We start from the raw sequence: 19,316 nt of genomic DNA on the forward strand, positions 1-19,316 counted from the left end.
GTCTTTTTACAGCAAAGCCAGGAAAGTGAATTAAGGTTTTTCTTCTTGTTTTTATTTATCTCCAAAATGGAAAATGCTTATTAATTTATTTTGTAAATATTTCTTGACTACTTATGATGTTCCAGACATTGTTCTAGGTTCTAGAGGTTTTAAATGTGCAAAACGGACAGAAATCCCTGCTTTCAGAGAGTTTGGATTTAGTTGCACTTTATGCAGAAATCCTGCTTTAATGCCACTTGCATTTAAGTAAAGTTTATGCTTCTTTGAAGTAAAGGGATTCTGTGAATCTGGAAAGATCCAATTAAAGCACCTTTAAGATCAAGTCATATTAAAAAAATAAACTGAGGACATAGCAAGCCTTTTGAGAACATATCCAAATGACCAGTGGTGGTGTTGTGATTCAGAACCAACTCAGAGCTGACCCTCTGGTGGGTTTTCAGAGTCAATTAATCACATGGGAGGAAGAGTGCCCATAGTAGGGCAGATAGTGGCCTCAACCACATGCAGAGCTTCTTGCCACTAGATGACCAGAGCTCCCTAAATGACCGATAAACATATTAAAAGATTTTCACTATCGTTAGACATCTTAGAAATATAAATTAAAACCACTATGAGATATACCATTAGGGAGCTCTGGAAGCCTAGTGGTAAGGAGTTTCACTGCCAATCCAAAGGCATGCAGTTTGAATCCCCCAGTTACTCCTTGGAAGAAGGAAGGGCATTCTTCCGTGCAATTTAATCAACCAAAACTGAAACCCAGTGTTGATTGCATTTCATAGGATCCTATAGAATAGGGTAGAACTTACCCACAGGATGTCAAGATTGTAGCCTTCAGATATAAATGGCTGTATCTTTCTCACCCTTCCAAGTGCTTTAGCCTCTGTGTCACCAGGGCCCCTCACTTAATACCAAATCTACTGCCGTGGAGGCCAGTCTGAGTTATGGTGATCCTCCATTACATTTCTAGGCTGTAAATCTTTATGGGAGGAGATTGCCTGTCTATCCCACAGAGCCTCAGGGTAAATTCAAACATTCAACCTTTTGGTGTTGGCAGCCTACTCTGTTAAACACTACACCATGGCTTGTTCCCTTATACCAAAACAAGACTAAATAAGAACCCTGAGGAGGACCTCAGGCGCTTGCTGCAGAAGGTCAAGATCTGTGGTCTTCAATATGATTGAACCTCAACATCAAAAAGACAAGTTGGCAGCACCATGATAGACGGAGAAGAAATTGAGGTTGTTAACAATTACAGCTTGCTCGGCTTCACAGTCGGCACTTGGCACGAGCAGTCAGGAAATCAAAAGATGAATTGCACTGGAAAAGTGTGCTTTCAGGGTCCTCTCCAGAGTACTGAGAAGCAACAATATCAGTCTAGAGAGTAAGGTGAGCCCAATCCAGCTCATGGTCTTAGCAGTTACTTGCTTTGCATCAGAGAGCTGGACAGAGACTAAGGATGACAGAAGAAGAATCAATGCCTTTGAGTTGTGGTGCTGGAGAAGAGTCTTGCACATATCAGACCATCAAGAAAATAAATAGGGTCTGTCTTGGAGAGGGTAATACCAAGTTTCTCTTTGGAGGCTAGGATTTTGAAGCTCCCTCTTGCATACTGGTCTCGTAGCCAGGAGGGACTAGTCCTTGGAGAAGGACATGCTCAGAAGGGTGGAAAGAGCGCAGGAGAGGAACACCCCAGGTGAGATGGTTTGATACCATACCTGGGGCAATGGGGATAGGTGTATCAGAGTCAGACTGGCTCAGGTTAGGACAGGCTTCACAGGTGCATAGGATTGCTATGGGTCGAAGTCTACTTGAGAGCACATAACAACAACAACATGTACTTTTAGCTACAAAAGAAGACGTACTGAAGAACAAATCTAGTTCATAACTTGGGAACTGCCTATGCCTAAAGAAATGTGGACATTTCATAAGAATCTTCATAACACCCTTATTTATAATAGCTAAAGAGAAATAATGCAAATCTTCATCATTAGAAAAATATATAAACAGTATCTGGTATACTCACGAAATGCATTGCTACTTAGAAATAATGAGGATGAGTAAAAAATATTAAGCAAAATAAACCAGAGAATTAACACTACATTGTGTATGATTGCATGTACAGTCACTGTTTATGGCAGTAAAAATCAGAGTCCTAGCTGCCTCAGGTTTGAATAGAGTTGACTGGGAAGTATTAGGAAGAAGCTGGGTACTCTTAACCTGGGTAATAGCTGCACAGTGTGCACATTTATTGGTAATCAAGCTACTTACCTAAGATTTCATTTCACTATGCATAAGGACTAATTCAAAGTGTTAGAAATCAGATGTAAGAAATTAAGAAACGAACCTGGTGGAGTGGGAGGTTCCAAGAAGTAAATGATCTATGTTTTTAAAGGCAAAATAAAAAAAAAAATTTAAGACCTGATTCAATCATATTTTTTCCAAATATTATAGAACATTTTAGCATATGTTTAGATGTTTATTACCTTTCTCCCTTCCATCCATTAGATAAGCCATTCAGATAGCTTATATTTAAGAAGATGACATCATCAAGAATGTGACACTATATCGTAGTCAGTACTTATCATCCTGGCAGTCTTAAGATGTGCTCTGCTTCAGTGAGGAGGTTTTATTAACAAGCTGGTGGCTGGCAAGAAGGGTGGACTGCAGTTTTGCATTTCAGTGGCTTGGGGCCATCACAGAGTCAGGGGAAGGAAAAAACAGAAAATTTCCATCCCCTCCTACTTTGTCTCAAGAGTCACCTTAAGGTGTGGTACATAGAAGTTGCTAAGGATCTATGCTAATATCTTGTTTTCCTAACATTTTAAAAATTTCAAACATGTATACAAAGTTGACTTGGATAGTAAGCACCCTTATATCACTATCTAGGTTCATACATAAACATTTTATTATTATATTTGTTTTATCCCTCTATCAATCATCTATTCATCTTGTTAATTCATGTTTTTATGCCTTTTAGAGTTAAATTATACACTCTTAATACTTAAATGTCCACTACATGTCAGTGTTTTCTTTCCTCTTGATAATTTTGATAAAATGAATTACACAAATCTGACATATACATAAAATAACTATCTTTTAATTTTATTGTTCCATCAGTGAGTGTTGCACTCTTTTGTTGTCGTTGTTGTTGTTTACAACAGCAAAGAGATTATAAGGTCAAATGATAGACTGACTATGCCCAGCCAGAGAGGGTGAGAAATCTGTTGGTTGAGATTGCTAGATTTGTACTAATTTATCTGGAGGATAATAAGTTAGTAACTAGGAGGAGGCCCTTAGGGCAGAATCAGGTGAGCAGCGGTGGCTAGACAAGCATGAGCTATAGGCATCTCTTCTTGTCAGTACCTGTGTTGTAGTTCTCATTGTTCTCCCCCAACCTACCCCCTATCATTTGAACTCTTTTTAAGAGTTTGGCTGATTGTTTAAGCTGTAGATTCAACCATGGGCATTGAGTTTGGCTTAGAAGTCTTCCTATTATCTTTAACTTGGAGGGAGCCAGGTGAACTAGTTTCCCCAAGGCTAATTTTTCGCTCTTCTTGTCTTTGTTACAGAGAAATGATATCGCCATGGCAATTACCAAATTTGATCAGTTTGACTTTCTCATCGATATTGTTCCAAGAGATGAACTGAAACCTCCCAAGCGTCAGGTGAGCTAGGACGGCGGCTGCTGCCCGGCTGCCTGGAGAGCACGTGTGTACGGTGTCGGATGGACTGCTTCTCTTCTCTTCTCTCTGCACCAGCCATTTGCTATTCCGTTTGCTCTTCCTACCCTAGATCAGATTCATCCTTAACATCTCCTTCTACAACCCATTTATGGATACTTTTAACTCACTGCCTCTGAGGTGATATTCAGGGGAAGTAAGAAAAAGGGGGAAAAAATTAAGGACTTTATGTCCAATAATAATGAAACTCACATCAAGGTATCCTAGAAAATTGATCAGAAACATTAATCGGGAAGGGAAGACTATTCCTAATAAGTTATACATTTTATAGCATTTTGAGTGACAGCTCTCTGTGTGTGCAGGGTTGTTTGGAGTAAATGGGCTTGGGCTTTCTCTTTCTAGTGCCTTGAGTACACATTACGATCACCTGTTGGGATTAAAGGAAACAGATGCCCATCAGCTGCATCTGAGTCTTAGGAGGATGGAACCCAGGCATTAGTAATTCTTTATATTCTCCCCAGATGGATTTATAATGCGCAGCAAAATTTGACAACTACCATTTAAACTGCTTTCTAAGCAGCAAGAAAGAATGGCATCTGTTTTCCCCTCTCGTGTCTGCCTCTCTCCACTGGTCACACAGATTTGGTGTTTTGGGCACTTTGAGTGCACGTAGCTCTTAATTCCAGTTGTAGTTCTGATAGTTTTCTGTCCTCTTTAGGTTATTTTTTTAGGCAGTCAGATTACGTGTCCAAGTATGGTAGACACACATGGGGAATAGTGACATTATCTGGCAAAAGCAAAGCTGAGCTTTGAATTGCTTATTAATTTTCAAATGTTTTTTAATGGATTATTTCATATTACATTATCCTTAGAAACACTCTTTGAGTGAAGCTTTCTGTCCTGTATTAGTAATGTCTTACCAAAGAAAGTGGGCATCCTAAAGGATATTTGTAATCCTACACCTGTGTGGGGGCCCTTGGATTAGCACGCCCCCTATTACCTCATGAGAGCAGAGTGTGCTTCACTGCATCTCCGTTCTTTTATGGGCAGTCTTTGCTACTGTAAACATCCTTGACTGGAAGCTGTAAGGTGTTCAGAGGAGCTTTCAGTCGGATGTTTACAGCGGCAGGCTGCCACGGTCGTCCCTGGCTATGCTTCAGCTTTGAGATGTTTCACGTTTGTGTCCATGGGCTTGATTCCTCCTCTTAGGGGCTTCCCTCCCTGAGAAGTTACTATAAGAACTCAAACCATGTCTCTTCCTTTAGCCCAAGTGATACCACGTAACTCCTCTATTTGTTTCCTCCCTGTATCTTTCCAAAACCCACTTGAACCAAGATGGTGAGCTCTGTAACAATTCCGTCTTGCTCACTCTAAATGTGCAAACTCCTGCTTGTTCTCTGTAGGATGCTTGCTGAATAAATAAATGGCCTGGCGAGAAGGGTCCTGACTTATCCCTCCAAAGTCCTCAGTGCTTGTGGTTCTCTTGGGTTGGACAGTCCCTTGTCCCATCCTAGCAGGATATGAAATACTGTGATCCATCTACTTTTAGAGTATGTCTAGCTGAAACAGCGCCTTGCTGCCTGAGTTCAGTTCTTTGTAGGTGTTCAAGCCATTGATTGGCCTCCTATTTGGGACAGCTGCTGCCTGGCCTTTGAAAGGTTGAGATTGCTGAAAGCTGGCCTGAAATTCAAAGATAGCACTTTTAATCCTCTATAGACATGAAGTTTTCCCCTGTTCCAAATTGGCTGGCATCTCCAAAAGTCCTTTAAAAGCGCCTACTCTCCAAAATGCACCCTTTCTGGAGGAGGCAGCAGTTCACTCTTGCTATCACAGCGAATGCGCTCCCCCCACCCAGGCTGAGGTTGGCTTCACAGCTCTATAGTGATGGCCCTCGAGTGTGTTGCTACTCATTCTCTGGTATTGTTTGTCAGCCTCAGCTTCTGAAAAGATAAGTAAACTCTAGCGGAGAAACTACTGTTAAAGCTGGGCATGTGCCCCATTTTCGTTGATCAGCTTTTCTGGGATTGTCCTAGCACTTGGAGTGATGCCCCATGGGAAATTCTGGGGAAAGGAACTAGTCAGGTATGTTGAGATGTGGGTCTAAGGCCTCTGCTATCTTTCAGTTGCTTGAGAATTTCACTTACTTTTCAGAGAAGCAAATACAGACTGTTTGAAAGCAATAGGTAACTGAGGCTTAACCAAAGCTATGAGTTGAAAGTTCCTGACCATTGAAATGCCATTATCTCTTCACCCATTTCTTTAAACCAAGCATAATCATTCCCTTGTCAGCTTGATCTCCATTGGCAGAATGAGTTTTCATAATACAGAAGAACCTCGGACTCTTATTCCATTCCAGTGATTGAGAACACTTGTACATTGTCTTACAGATCTCTGCTTGATAACTCGTACAGAGTCCTGTAAGTTAGCCCAAAGACACTGTGTAGTTCATAAAACAGTCTAAGTGTAGTGGGACATTTAGGAAAACTCTGTAATGGCTCTCACAATTTTTTGGCAGTAGCTTCTGGAAGGGGTATTTAAAGGTCTTGGGTTTTGTCCAACAAATTGACTATATTCATTTCCAGACCAAGTAGGGATAAGGTGGGAACAGACAGAGGAGGAAACCTCAGTGTCCTCCTGCTCCTTGACTTCTTGCTATTTGACGGTGGGGCTTTCCATCCTCTTGACCTGCTCACCCATGAGCTTTTCTGAGTTAGGTCTTAGCCTTAGTGATTGTTTTTGTGTGGCTGGGATTTTTGGTGTGTTGCTTTTTATTTTCATTCTTTCTCATTTATTTTTTTATAATACAATACAAGAGGAAATGTCACTAGGGGAAAAATGCATTGAACTTACTTCAGTGGCCTTGATAAGATTGATTGTCCCGTGTGTCTTGGCTAAGAAAGATATCAGTATTTTACCTTTGCCTCATCAGAGACATTGTTTATAAACTGAGAAGGAATTGACATTATCCTGTCCACATTCCTCTGGAGACCAAAACCTGGTTGGAAATCATGATGACGCCCTTTTCCCTCTGCCTCAGCATAAGCACATTCAGGCTGTTTGGGTCTGAAGCACCACAGTATATTATTCTAAAAAAAAAAACATTGGCTCGTGTTGGTGGTCCCTTTAGAAACCTGGAATGTTACAAGTGTTTACCAAGGTAGAGTGGTCTAACAGGGAACCTATCATGCAGGAACCCTCTCAGAGGCTAACAGTTGGCACTCCTGAGCCCTCACTCACTGGGCAAGCAAAAGGATGCCCTGGCCTGCCCTATTGGTAACCTCAGCTTTACCCTATAGCTGCAAAATCCTAGAGCTAACAGATTCTATGCTATTGGTGACAGCTATTCAATTTAAGAGAATTTGTCATACTACTAACTTGTTAAGAATATAGTACCTACAGGAGAATGGTATCAACAGTAGAGGGAAAGAGAGAACTAGGCTTTGCCCCCTCAAGCTTCTGGTCTAGCAGCAAAGGCATTTTGTTTGACAGACAAGTACAGAAAGATGTATTGGAATATGTGCAAGTACCGTGCAAGGGGCAGATTGGGGCGTCTGACCCTGGAGAGGCTGGGCTCAGTACCAACTTTCTAGATCTCACTTTGGGGACCTCTAAGACAGCTCACAGGATCTATTTCCCTTGAACAAGAGTCTTCCTTTCTGGAAGTATTGGTCTCCCCGGCATACTTAGCCCAAAACAAGAAGTGAATAAATTTGCTGATGTTTTTACTCAGCCAGCCCAAGTGGTTGTATGCTTGTATTTTTATTGCCCTGGACAGAGGTGCCATGTGTCACAGGTCACTCCGGAGCTGATGCTGATCTCTGTGTCACTGGACTGGGACCTGGGCAGCCCCCGACCTTCCAAGGTGTAACCATGCTGTAGTGTGTGTAAACATCCTACACTCTCAGCTGTGAGCTTAAGTTGGCTGGGAGAGGGTTGTTTACTCCTTCTGCCATGGAAAACGTCAGCTGAAGAAGGAACAGTCTCTTCACCCTGCACATTGGACAAATGTGGCCTCTGTAAACAACCAAGGCAGCACCTCTGTGGAGAGCTGGCTGACAGGACGCGAGGTTGCACTTCCGTAACTAAGTACAACCAGAACCATGTGTCACGTTGGATAAACATGGTCCTTAATGAACACAGACCTTCCGACATGTCTTGAAAAGCTGATCATTTGTCTGTTAGGGTTCTTGATTCTAACCTTGATTCTGAAATTCTAACCCAGGAAAATTTACTTCCATTTTCCCTACTCCACCCTTCCTGAGATGGAGGGAACAAAGGAAGGAGAGCACTACCTCCTTGGTAGCAGGCTTGAGTAGCATCTTTCCAGCACTTGCAGTTAGCACCCTTCTCAGATCACGGGCCTTGACAGAATTTACTGACAGGCACTGCTGGTGCGTGGTTTTTAGTTACGGTAATTGTTTGCCCGTTTGCAGCTCATCAGGCAATGGGTGATTACTCTGTACTTCAGAAAATTGGCTGTGTGTTTTGTGAAGCCTATGGAATCTGTTATTTTTAGTTTGATTTAGCACAACTGGTCTCTTCAAATTCCACTTTCTCTTGGCTTCAAATGTGGAGAGCTCAGCATTCAGCAGGCTACTGCACAAAGCCTTTCGGGGAGAAGAGTGGAAATTCACCACGGCGGCTGCTGAGTTGGTTCTTTTCCTCTTACCTGCCCCTGCTTCTACCCCACAGGAGGAGGTGCGCCAGTCTGTGACTCCTGCCGAGCCCGTCCAGTACTACTTCACGCTGGCTCAGCAGCCCACTGCCGTGCAAGTCCAGGGGCAGCAGCAAGGCCAGCAGACCACCAGCTCCACAACCACCATCCAACCTGGGCAGATCATCATTGCACAGCCTCAGCAGGGCCAGGTCTGTGAGGCACTGAGGATGCCTGCCCATCAGGACAGCACTTAAATTTGGGATGTGGTGAGCTGGACTGGAAGAGAGGCGGCCTGGTCATTACAGACCTCTGGATTTGCAGTCTGAGGACTTGGGCTTTTCCTTAGGTTCAGCCACTGAGATAAAGTGTCACCCTCATCTCTCTCAGCCTCAGTTTCCTTGTGAGTCACATGAGGGAAGGACTGTGGACAGCATGTTCATTAAAATCTCTAAGCTCAAATGAATATTGAGAGCCCTTTAAAAGGCATTTAATATGGGTTTTGTGCCTGCTCTCTGAGTCTATCCCAAATTGATACAAGTGCTCTTAAAAAGGAGAGTTGACGTCCTTGCAAACTTTACTTCCTTCTCCTCCTCTCTCCCTTCATTCTCTGACCCTCTTATGTCAGATGGCCTACCCTATTTACAGTAGTAATCAGAAGGATCTTTCTGTCGCCAGTGGTATGGTTCTAAGAGCAGAATATTCATGTTTGCTGGGGGTCATGAGAGACTTTATAGAGAACTCTGAGCTCTGAATCCAAACTTCCTGTCAGTAATTCCTTATTTATTCATCAAGCTGATATTGAACATCTCTGGGTAAAGTTTTAAGCATGAATAATACAATCCCAATGTTCAAGGAACTCACAAGTTACAAGAGGGAGGAGACATACTTAAAGGGGTACCTAACAAAGATGCAGTGGAGGTGATGGAAGAGGATGCTGGGGAAGATTCTTGAAGAGAGTAGGTCTTAAGAGAGAGCAGTGGAAGTTAATCACGTAATGAGAGGGAGGAAGGTACCGCTAATAGAAGACAGTGCACAGTTTAAAGCTTTGAGGTGAGAAACTGCACTGGACAGAAAATAGTCAACACCAGGGAATATCCAAGCAAGGCTGGTACCTTCCAAAGCAGTTGTATGTATGCTAGGAAGAAGCTGAATTTGCCCAGAAGGAGAAATGAAATGAGGGAATTGGACTTTAATCCTAATTATGATTTTAGGATTTATTTTCTTCTCATTAGTCCCTATAGCAAAGAAATTATTGGATGTTTGCTTTGTGCCAGATTCTGTGCTAGGCAGGAAAGACTCAGATAATCCCCACCCAATTCCTGCCTCAAGGCGTTGACTGCACAGTATGCTCTTTGGCTTGTGTATTGCCTCTGCAATGGTGGGAACTTTACCTGCCAAAGGCTTTATCCCTTTACAGAGTAAACTTCAAGGAAGCCTGCCAAGGGCTGGCTCTTGATTGGCTGATCATGGCCACTGTGCCCCAACAGCAGGGCACACCGTAACGTGATTTGACAGCTGCCATGCTTACACAGGCCCTCATTTTCCTGAAATGATTTAGAAATACCTTGGAAGTCCTCTTGGGAAAATTGGGGTTGATAAAAAACTGACATGTTGGCAGCGTGCAGTCTTTTTTTTTTTTTTAAGGCAGCAAGACTTCCATCTAATCCTATTCTTTGCCACCTAGACCTGCTCAGCTTAGAGTTGATAAGGTTTGTAAAGACAGTGAAGTTGGCCCTTTCAGCATCTCACAGCTGTTGTTTTGCTACCCTTCTGGTTCGTGGTGGCCCCATACCATGTCTATCCTCCCTGGAGATGCAGTTCAAATTAAGTGTACATATTATTTATAGAACAGAGTATATACTAAGGCAAAACTGGTAAGAAAGCATATTTTTTAAAGTGAATTCTGTGTTTTCTATCATAAAATTTGGAGACTTATCCTCAGGGATATAGGTGGTAATCTGAATTGAAAATCACGATAAGAGATTGAATAGGTATTTTTCATTGCCGTAGCCCACAGCAAGTAATTTTACTTATTTCTGGGTTTTTTCCTCTACCTTTCTCCAATTTGTAGCAAATTCTATTTACCTAGTAATATCCTGAATCCTTATCAGTAATTCCCAGAACATATTTCCATCTTTTGTAATTTTAGATGCTTAGTTTTAATGTCCGGTAGATCAGTGCAGCCAGAATATAAGAACATCAGAATAGCGACATCGATTGAAGACTGTCCATTGAAACTCCAGAGTCATCTTACAGAGGTGGTTCTGAAATGAGAGTTGGAAAAGTTTATGTCCATAAAAGAGTACAGGTATAGTTTAAAACAAGCCCTCTTCTGTAGTCATGCTAGGCCAGATAGACTGGTAGTCTGTGAAAGTCACATCCAGGGCTAAAGTTTTGAGGTTTGAAGGAATGATTGACCCTCTTGACAGTCCAAGTCTGACATCTCTTGAAAGAACAAGTTTCATAGGACTGCCTTAAAGCTGAGATTCCTGTTTCTAAAAACGTTTAAGGAGGCCTTACTTTTTTCCTCTCTATTAAATAACTTAAGAGTCTGTATTAGTTCAGTGTCCTAGTAGGGTAGGTTTGTCTATCCCCAGTTAAGCTCTGTGGCAAAGAGTAACCATCTGGTTGGTGTGGGCAGAAGTTACTCTGCTTCTTAAATTGGCATGAAAGCCAATATGGGGACATCAGGCCAGCCTCAGGAATGTATCACAGGGTTTATTTTTTTCTAGTCTCTTGCATACCAAAGAATGCTGCTCAGGACCCTCAGTTTAGTGTAGTAAATTCCTACTGGGCCCACATTCCATTTTGTTTTGTCTTCCAAACTCACCTGATTCATATATGATCATATTGGTTGTTTTGCATCATAGAAGCTGTACCATCATTGAAACAGCCAACCAAACCCCTGCTGTCAAGTTGATTCCAACTCAAAAACCCTGTAGGACAGAGTAGAACTGTCCCATCAGGTTTCAGAGACTATAAATCTTAGCAGAATCAGTGTGCCTTAATATTCCATAGAGCAGCTGATGGGGTTGAATTTCAGTTTCCAGCTCAACAGTTAGCCACTAAGTCTCCAGGGCTCACACCATCATTAAAGGGGTTGGAGAAGGTTGCAACATATAAGGATGAAGATTTAATGTTTGAGGCTTAGGCAAATAATTCTGAACTCTAAATCTGAAAATCAGTTTGGCTTTCTCATCTTTTATTTCGAAGAGTAGCTCTGGCAGTGTTCTAAGCCTTGAAGGACTGTGGCTTTTAAGTCTTGTTCTTATTGTTGAGATGAACTTGGGCATTAATGGAAGGGATTTTCTCCCAGTTAACTGCTTATTCTTGACCCTTTGGTAATCACACTGGCTCTGAGCTTAGTCGGCCTTTTTGTGATGCTCCCTTCCAGACCACTCCAGTGACGATGCAGGTTGGAGAAGGTCAGCAGGTGCAGATTGTGCAGGCGCAGCCACAAGGCCAAACCCAGCAGGCCCAGAGCGGCAGCGGCCAGACCATGCAGGTGATGCAGCAGATCATCACCAACACGGGAGAGATCCAGCAAATTCCGGTGAGCCCAGCCCAGACGGCTGCCCAGCACTGTTGTCTACTTTCTAATGGGAAATACTTGAAGATTATGTACCCATGAGGACTTTTCTTCCTCACTCCCTCCGTCCTTCCCTCTCCCCCTCCCTTTTCCCACTGCCTCTTACCCCCACAGTTACCCCCAGAGTGGATTGCTAAACTGTGTTTGCTCCCTGCTTTCCTCTCATCCAGATTCCTTACCATGTGGCAGCTTCTCTTGATTCCCCCTCATTCCACCTGCACCAGCAACCATTGTAACTACTATCTCATGCCAAGGCCCACAGGTCCTGTGAAGCAGTCCTGTCTTTTGATTAGAGAAGAGTAAGAGGGAGGTGTATAGCCATAAATACACTTGTTGCATATTCATGAGTCAGTTCCCAGTGGAGCCTGCAGTAAAGTGTATTTTTGGCTTTCATTTAACTTATCCATTCCTTCACTGTGGACTGCTGCATCCTGTGTGCCTGGAGGCATTTCATTTCTCAAATTTGTTGGTTTTTTTACTTATACTATTGTAAAAATGTCCTTGTCTTTAACACTTGGCAGGCTGTACACTGGTCACTTCAACAACATAAAAATAGAAAGTGAGTGACACGAGCTATTCTTTTGTTTCCTGCCCCCTGCGCCTCTTCCTGCTGTAAATGATAAACATCTGAGGATAGAAATTCATGGAGACTTTGTTACCATTTCTCGTTTGGAGAAAACTTGAAAAGCATCCTTGACCCTCCTTTAAGAACTGTTCCACTTATTATCATAACAGTCCAGGAGAAGGCATTTGGCTCACCCGTGTGCTCACTCTCGGTCTTGGATCTGTCTCACTTGCCATCATCAGTTTTTTTGTTTGGTTTTGGTTTTTTGCCACCATTAGTTTTAAGTGACTGAGTTCTGCCTTGCCTCAGTGCTTCAGCCACCAAACCCAAGATCTCGTGAATGGAACTTACTTTTGCATGTGAAGACACCAAGACAAATTCATTTGTGCCATGGAAAAATTCCCGCACTGTGGTTGGTGGCTTTAACTCAGGTGTCTTAAATCTCTGGTACATAGAGCATTGGCCCAGAAAATGTGTTGCCGGGTTCATGGCCTTGCCTTCACTGGTTTCAGGAATTTGCATTTCTGGGCTCTCCAGGCAGCTCAACTGAGTGCTCAGAAAGACAGTGACCTTCAGGATGGAAACTTAATTTCTTTTTTGAAAGTCCAAAGGAGGGTAGACTTATTTACTCGAATTACTGTAACAATGCTGTGAGGATCCCCAGACCTATCCTTACATGAGAGGACGGAGGGGCAGAGCCAAACCTAAAATAAGATTCTGGCTTCTAAGAACAACTTAGACAGTCACATACTGTGTTTTTACAAAGCATTCCTCTTCCCAGCTTGGAAACGTAAGGTCCCTGTGACTGTGAGTATGGTTGACTGCACCCCTGGGTGAACCTTCAGTCTGTTCTGTTCATCCTAGGGACAGCTACCACTGCTTTAGACAGATGAGATTTCCCAAACCTCCACCCACGCCTTCATACCCACAAGAGATTGACATTGTTGCCTGGAAGCTGAATTGGGGGATTTAGGTCGAGAATTTTAGACTTGACACCACACCATTTAGCAGTTCCTCATGGCATATTCATGGGGACAAAAATGACTACAGGTCATACTACTCTTGGCTCCTTTGAAACAGATGCTTAACAAATAAGCATAGATGATTTTTTCTTCCCCCTCCCCATTTTGCCTCATCCAGACAATTCTGGACTGATGTACCAAGAACTTCAGCTTTAGTCTTTCCTTGGTGGTTCAAATACTTTTTTGAGGCTGGGCATTCCAGAGAAGCCGTTTGCTTTAACTCAGGACTGCAACTTCAGCCTTTCAGCATTTTCTTCTTGAATTCACTGCAATAGAATTTGTTTTTCAAGAAAAACAGTTTGCTCAAAGGTAAAGAGGCAGGACCTTTGGTTGTCAGCCTCAGGGAAACTCCTACAACAGAGTCAGACTGGGAAGGCAGATAACCCAAATTTGTCTGTGCTCCCAGAGTTTCTCTCACACACACCCCCCCCACCCATCATGGTTGTGGGAGGTCTCCAACCTTCAGCTTCGTGCCATAGTTCCTCTCATATTGTATCAGCCTGGGCCTGTCTTCATCCGCAGACTGGAAGCAGTGCTGCTGAGAGCCCAAGTTAAGACTTTTAGCACACAATTAAATGCAGCATGTGGTATTATTGTATTATCTGAGATTTAATCGTAAGCTGAGGGACTCTAAGGGCATTTTTGTTGCTTTGGTTTCCCATGATGAGCTTTTCTGTGAAAGGCTTATTGATTCAGCTTCCCCTTGGGAAGTGTTTGGCCAGAAGCTAGTGCTGAACACCAAAGATCTGAAAGTTCCACAGACCCCCATTGGTCCTGGCTCCTGGGAACAGTGACAGTAAAGCAAGCCAGCTTTTCCCCCCGGAAATGCAGCATGTGACTCTGCATACTAGGAGGGTTAGGGTAATGGCCTGTTGCTTTGCGTCCCTGATAGACCTTAGAGCTCTTCATGAAATTGGATCAGTAAGGCCAGGTGGGAAAATACGGAGATGGAAGGGAAAGAGGCCTGCATGTAAGTAAGGTGCGTGTGTTCAAGAATATCAGTCATTGTGATGCATTCCTAAGATGAGTTGTGATCAAACCGTCAGGAACCAGCAAATGATGAGGATGTATCCCTGCTGTTCTCATGTAGGTAAAAGATCCTTTGGAAATTTGTTCTAAGGTACATTCAGAAAACATAATCTCTGTTTGAGTTGTGTGGCTTGTGGGATGGAATGTTGAGTTTTGCTTTTTTTGCTTCTATTAAAAAGAACCTTTTTTTAGGGTGGACTTTTTTGGAGAGCTGGGTAGTAGTGGGTAGCCAGCATCTCTCTGACCATGGTTACTTTGCCTGATTGAAGTTGCACTCAGTCTCCTGTTTCTCTGTCCCATGCCCACAGGTGCAGCTGAATGCCGGCCAGCTGCAGTATATTCGCTTAGCTCAGCCTGTATCAGGCACCCAAGTCGTACAGGGACAGATCCAGACCCTTGCCACCAATGCCCAACAGGTATGTTACCCAGTGATTCATGGCTTCTATTAGAGAACCAGCAGGAGCTAGTATCTGACTAGAAAAGGGTACTCAGCTCACAACTCTGATCTCATCTTTCAGCAAGAGTCAACTCTACACTTTCACATCTGTTCTGCACCCCAAGGAACAGTTGGGGATAATTGGAGTATTGGATTAAAAATATGAATCCATCCTGTTCTCAAAGGGGAAAAGAAATGCAAGTCAGGGAATCCTGAGAATACTTGAACAAAGTCTTACATGTGTATATGCTTGTTTGACTGGAGGAAGCATCTTAGGCTGTCTAGTCATCAGGCTGAGTTTCTTTCTTTAAATCTGAAGAGCTGTTGTGTCCTGGCACCTCCTGTGCCCTTGTTGTCTTCCTTGTCGAGCATCCCTAATCAGAGTAATTGGCCCTCTCGTACGCTAAGATACTGAAGTTTAGGAGTCACAGATGCTGAAGGCTGCCTCCCTGGACTTAAGAGAGTACATGGTATGGGCATCATTTGAAGGGGTAGGGAGATGCTGGTCAAGAGGAGGCATTGTTAATGGAGTCTTTTGCCTCAGACCCAAAAAAAGCAGCAATCGTTTAAGAGCTGGACCTGTCTGGCCCAGTTGCATTTCCAGTGATGTATCTATTGTCAGTAGTGACAAAGCTGAGTTTGTAGAGCAGGTCTCCAAAGATCTCATTTGGGAAGATGTGAGGGATGAGCCAAAAGCAAGGTTTCTACGTTTCATATAGTCTCTGGGATCATTAAAAGGCCCTTTGAAACCCCATCCCCTGGCTTGCCTAAGGACTTGGGCTTTTCCATCATCTCCTTTGAGCTCACCAACCACATTCACATCACAGGACCGGACACACCCTTGTGTACCCTCCCTTCTCTCATCTCCTTTTTAAAAGACCCAGCCTTATAGATTCTTTCCTGGGATCGCAAGATCTTTTATGGCATGAGTGTGGGAGGAAATGAGAAAGGAGGGGTTCTTCTTTCAGAAGTCATTCTGGGAAAGAGAAAATAAAAAAGTAGGGAGAGTTGCATGTACAGAGAGAAGAGAGGGGAGCAAGATGGAAACACCAGAGAGCAAGTAAAGTCTCTTTTAGAACACACTGTAATATAGGCAGCCTGGAGTGGAGCTTTGTTGAGTGAATACTGGGAAAGACTCATCTGCAACTAGAATTTAAAGGTAATTAAGATCACAATAAAATGGGGCTGACTCTGAGAAGAATGGGAATCCCAGAACACTTGATTGTGCTTATGTAAAACCTATACTTGGATCAGGAGGCAGTCATCAGAACAGAGCAAGAAAATACCTCATGGTTCAAAATTGGGAAAGGTATGCACCAGGGATGTATCCTATCTCCATATCTTTTCAGTTTATATGCAGAACAGATTATCTGGGAGGCTGGGCTCTGTGAGGAAGAGTGTGGCATCAGCATTGGAGGAAGACTCATCATCAGTCTGCATTACCCAGATGACAGAACCCTCCTTGCTGAAACTAAGGAGGACCTGAAGCTCTTGCTTCAGAAGGTCAAGGACTACAGCCTCCTATATGGATTGAAGATCAACATCAAGAAAACAAAGATTTCTCATCACTGGGTTGATTGGCAGCATCAGTATGGATGGTGAAGAGAATGAGATTGTCAACAGCTTCAGTTTTCTTGGCTCTAAAATCCGCTTTCTTGGTAACAGCAACCAGGAAATTAAAGACAAATTGCATTGGGGAAAGTCTGCTGTCAGAGACCTCTCCAAAGTACTGAAGAGCAGTGATGTCAGTCTGGAAATTAAGCTGCACGTGATCCAGGCCATGGTCTTTGCAGTTACTTGCTATGTTTCAGCAAGCTGGACAGTGACTAGGGTGCTGGAGAACAGTATTGAATATACCATGGACTGCAAGGATAACAAATAAGTTCATCCTGGAGAGGGTGAAACCAGGCTGCTCCTTGGAGGCAAGGATTCTGAAGCTTCGTCTGACATGCTTTGTACATGTAGCAAGGCGGATCAGTCCTTGGAGAGGGATGTCATGCTTGGGAGGGTGGAGGGACAGCGCAGGAGAGGAAGACCCTCGATGAGATGGATTGACTCAGTGACTGGGGTAATGGGATAAGTGTGTGGGAGACAGTAAGATTGGCACGGGATAGAATAAGGTTTAGGACTGTTGTGCCTAGGGTCGCTATGAGTTGCAGGCGACTAGACACATAACAACAACAAAGACTTTTTAGGTGGATGTGACTATGAGGAGTATTTTGCATTTGTCGCAGGCATGTTGTTTTTATTCTGCAGACATCTCTTAAATGCTTACTTTGCATTAATAGTACAAAGACCAACTGTAGCTCCTGCTTTGACATCTTACACACTGAAAGAGACTAGAAACAGAACAGTAGTGAAGAAACCTCAAGGAGCCCTTCTACCCTCTTTCCCTATTGTGTCCTCATAGCCTCCGGGATGGGCCTGTTTAAGGGTCTTTTTGGCCATTTTGAGGGCATTCCTGGGGACAGTCCCCACCTTGCAGTTTGGCTGTCATGATTTCAAGACCTAACTAGTTAAGAGATTCCATCGCTACACACGCTCACTGTAACACTCCAGTCTTTCCTGTCTGCCAGGTGGTACCCAACATTTGTGACTGTGCAGCAATTCTACAAGTCAGTACCTTTATTTCAAAATCCACTCAGATAAAAACCCATACAAAATCTTGTGGATGTGTGCTGAAGGTCTCTTGCTTTACCTTTCATTCTGGGGCCCCAGTTGTCCTCCCCTCCCTTGGCCCAGATGGGCACATGTTCTTTTGGAAAAAGTCCTTTTTTTGGTTGGCCATCAGGGCTGCTGAGGCCAGCACCTTCTGCTTGCCAGGGTGTTTCATATTCCAGTCACATAATCTGAGTGATAGAAAGGTTTGGTTTGGAGCCCACCTTCCAAGAGTGAAAGAGGCCACTCACCACTTTGCCCACTATTTTATAATGTTCCTTTGCTGCCTGAAAGGGCTTGTGCCTAAACCCTGTCAGGGCAACACTTAGGAGCTATATTTTCTGTTTGACTTGGGTCTCCAACCTCAGGAAGAGTTGGAATAAATGGGTAGATGGTTGGAGAAGGAGGCGCACATTTGGAGATGAGTGCAGAAGGCATGCATCCATTATGTCCTCCTCTGTGTGCTGCGTGGTGCCAGCTTTTTGGGTAGCCATCATTGTCGAGGGATGGGGAGGGCTCTTGCTTTTGAGAACCTCTTGTTGCCGTACCTCACTCATTGTCTCATTTAACATCTTATGATACTCTTTGGGTGGTGGGTTGATGGCCTAATGGACCAGGTCCTGTAGCTAACATGTCTGTTTTGTCATCTTGATTCCTGCAGATCACACAGACAGAGGTCCAGCAGGGACAGCAGCAGTTCAGCCAGTTCACAGATGGACAGGTAGGGCATCCAGCCTGGATAAGAAAATGGTGGAGGAATTATGGGTGAATTCAGATGGCGAGAACAAATGTTCTGTCCTTTAGTAGCAATGAACACACAGAAATTGGTGAAACAATCTTTAAATAAGGAGACCCATCCTTTATAGATTTGAAGGAGTCAAAAGTAGTCTTGAACATATTATAGTCAAAATCTCCATTTTATGGATCAGTAAACTGAGCCCAAAGGGCAGGCGTGCCTTACCCATGCTCACTTGTTTGTTGCAGAGCCAGGCCTAGAATGACTGTCTCTTGTTTCCCTAAGGCTGTTTTTTCCTTTAAGCCATGCTGCTGCTTAATAGCATGGATTAGTTGAAATACAGGGCACATGTGATCTCAAAAACTACTTCAGTGCCCAGAATTTGGTAATTCTAGATTCTTAACAAAGACGGAATCGTTCCTTTTCCTGTCCCCATTTCTCTTCACACTAAGGTCCAAGAGACCCCAGGACCATGACAGGATGTCATGCCCAAGCTTTTGCTCTCTGCTGCCCAGAAAGGAGAGAGCGCAGTGTCAGGACCACTCTGGCTTGCCAGAACTCCTGTGGAGCTGTTGACACTCTTGCTTTCTGTTGGAGGCACTTGAGAAACCAAGAGGCTAGTTGGCTCCAACCTTCCTAAGTGGCCTTAAGAATATCTTCTCCACCCCTCGCAGGTCTTTGGTGATGTGTTTAGTCTCAGGCCACCTTCTCTGCGGAGCCTGTGTAGAAATTATAGTTTTAGCGTAGCCTCCACCTGGGCCAGATACCCTGAGGAAAGGAGAAGGGGTAATACTACTGCCCCTTCAGCGAGGGTTACCAGTATTTGGGGGAAATGCCGACTTCCAAGCTGCTGGTACAGTGGTTCAAATTGCTTGTGTTTGTCACAGAGGAACAGCGTGCAGCAAGCTCCAGGCTCTGAGCTAACAGGAGAGGCAGAGCTCAGA

General features: G+C 43.6%; 1 protein-coding gene across 5 annotated transcripts in view; it reads left to right on the forward strand.

The window, feature by feature from the left end:
• Positions 1 to 19,316, forward strand: part of NFYC (nuclear transcription factor Y, gamma) — a 34,258-nt gene that overhangs the window by 14,259 nt on the left and 683 nt on the right. For 3 of the 5 annotated variants that reach the window (XM_006886511.1, XM_006886512.1, XM_006886514.1), the window contains 5 exons: positions 3,570 to 3,665; positions 8,373 to 8,546; positions 11,732 to 11,890; positions 14,851 to 14,958; positions 18,298 to 18,357. In XM_006886511.1, the coding sequence (XP_006886573.1) occupies positions 3,570 to 3,665; positions 8,373 to 8,546; positions 11,732 to 11,890; positions 14,851 to 14,958; positions 18,298 to 18,357 (597 nt within the window). Of the gene's footprint in view, positions 1 to 3,569; positions 3,666 to 8,372; positions 8,547 to 11,731; positions 11,891 to 14,850; positions 14,959 to 15,163; positions 15,219 to 18,297; positions 18,358 to 19,316 lie in introns of all 5 variants that reach the window. The other 2 variants (XM_006886510.1, XM_006886513.1) reach the window with 2 other exon arrangements.

Source organism: Elephantulus edwardii, unplaced genomic scaffold, assembly GCF_000299155.1.
Source record: "Elephantulus edwardii isolate Elephantulus edwardi_28Jun2011 unplaced genomic scaffold, EleEdw1.0 scaffold00049, whole genome shotgun sequence".
Classification (NCBI taxonomy): Eukaryota; Metazoa; Chordata; class Mammalia; order Macroscelidea; family Macroscelididae; genus Elephantulus; species Elephantulus edwardii.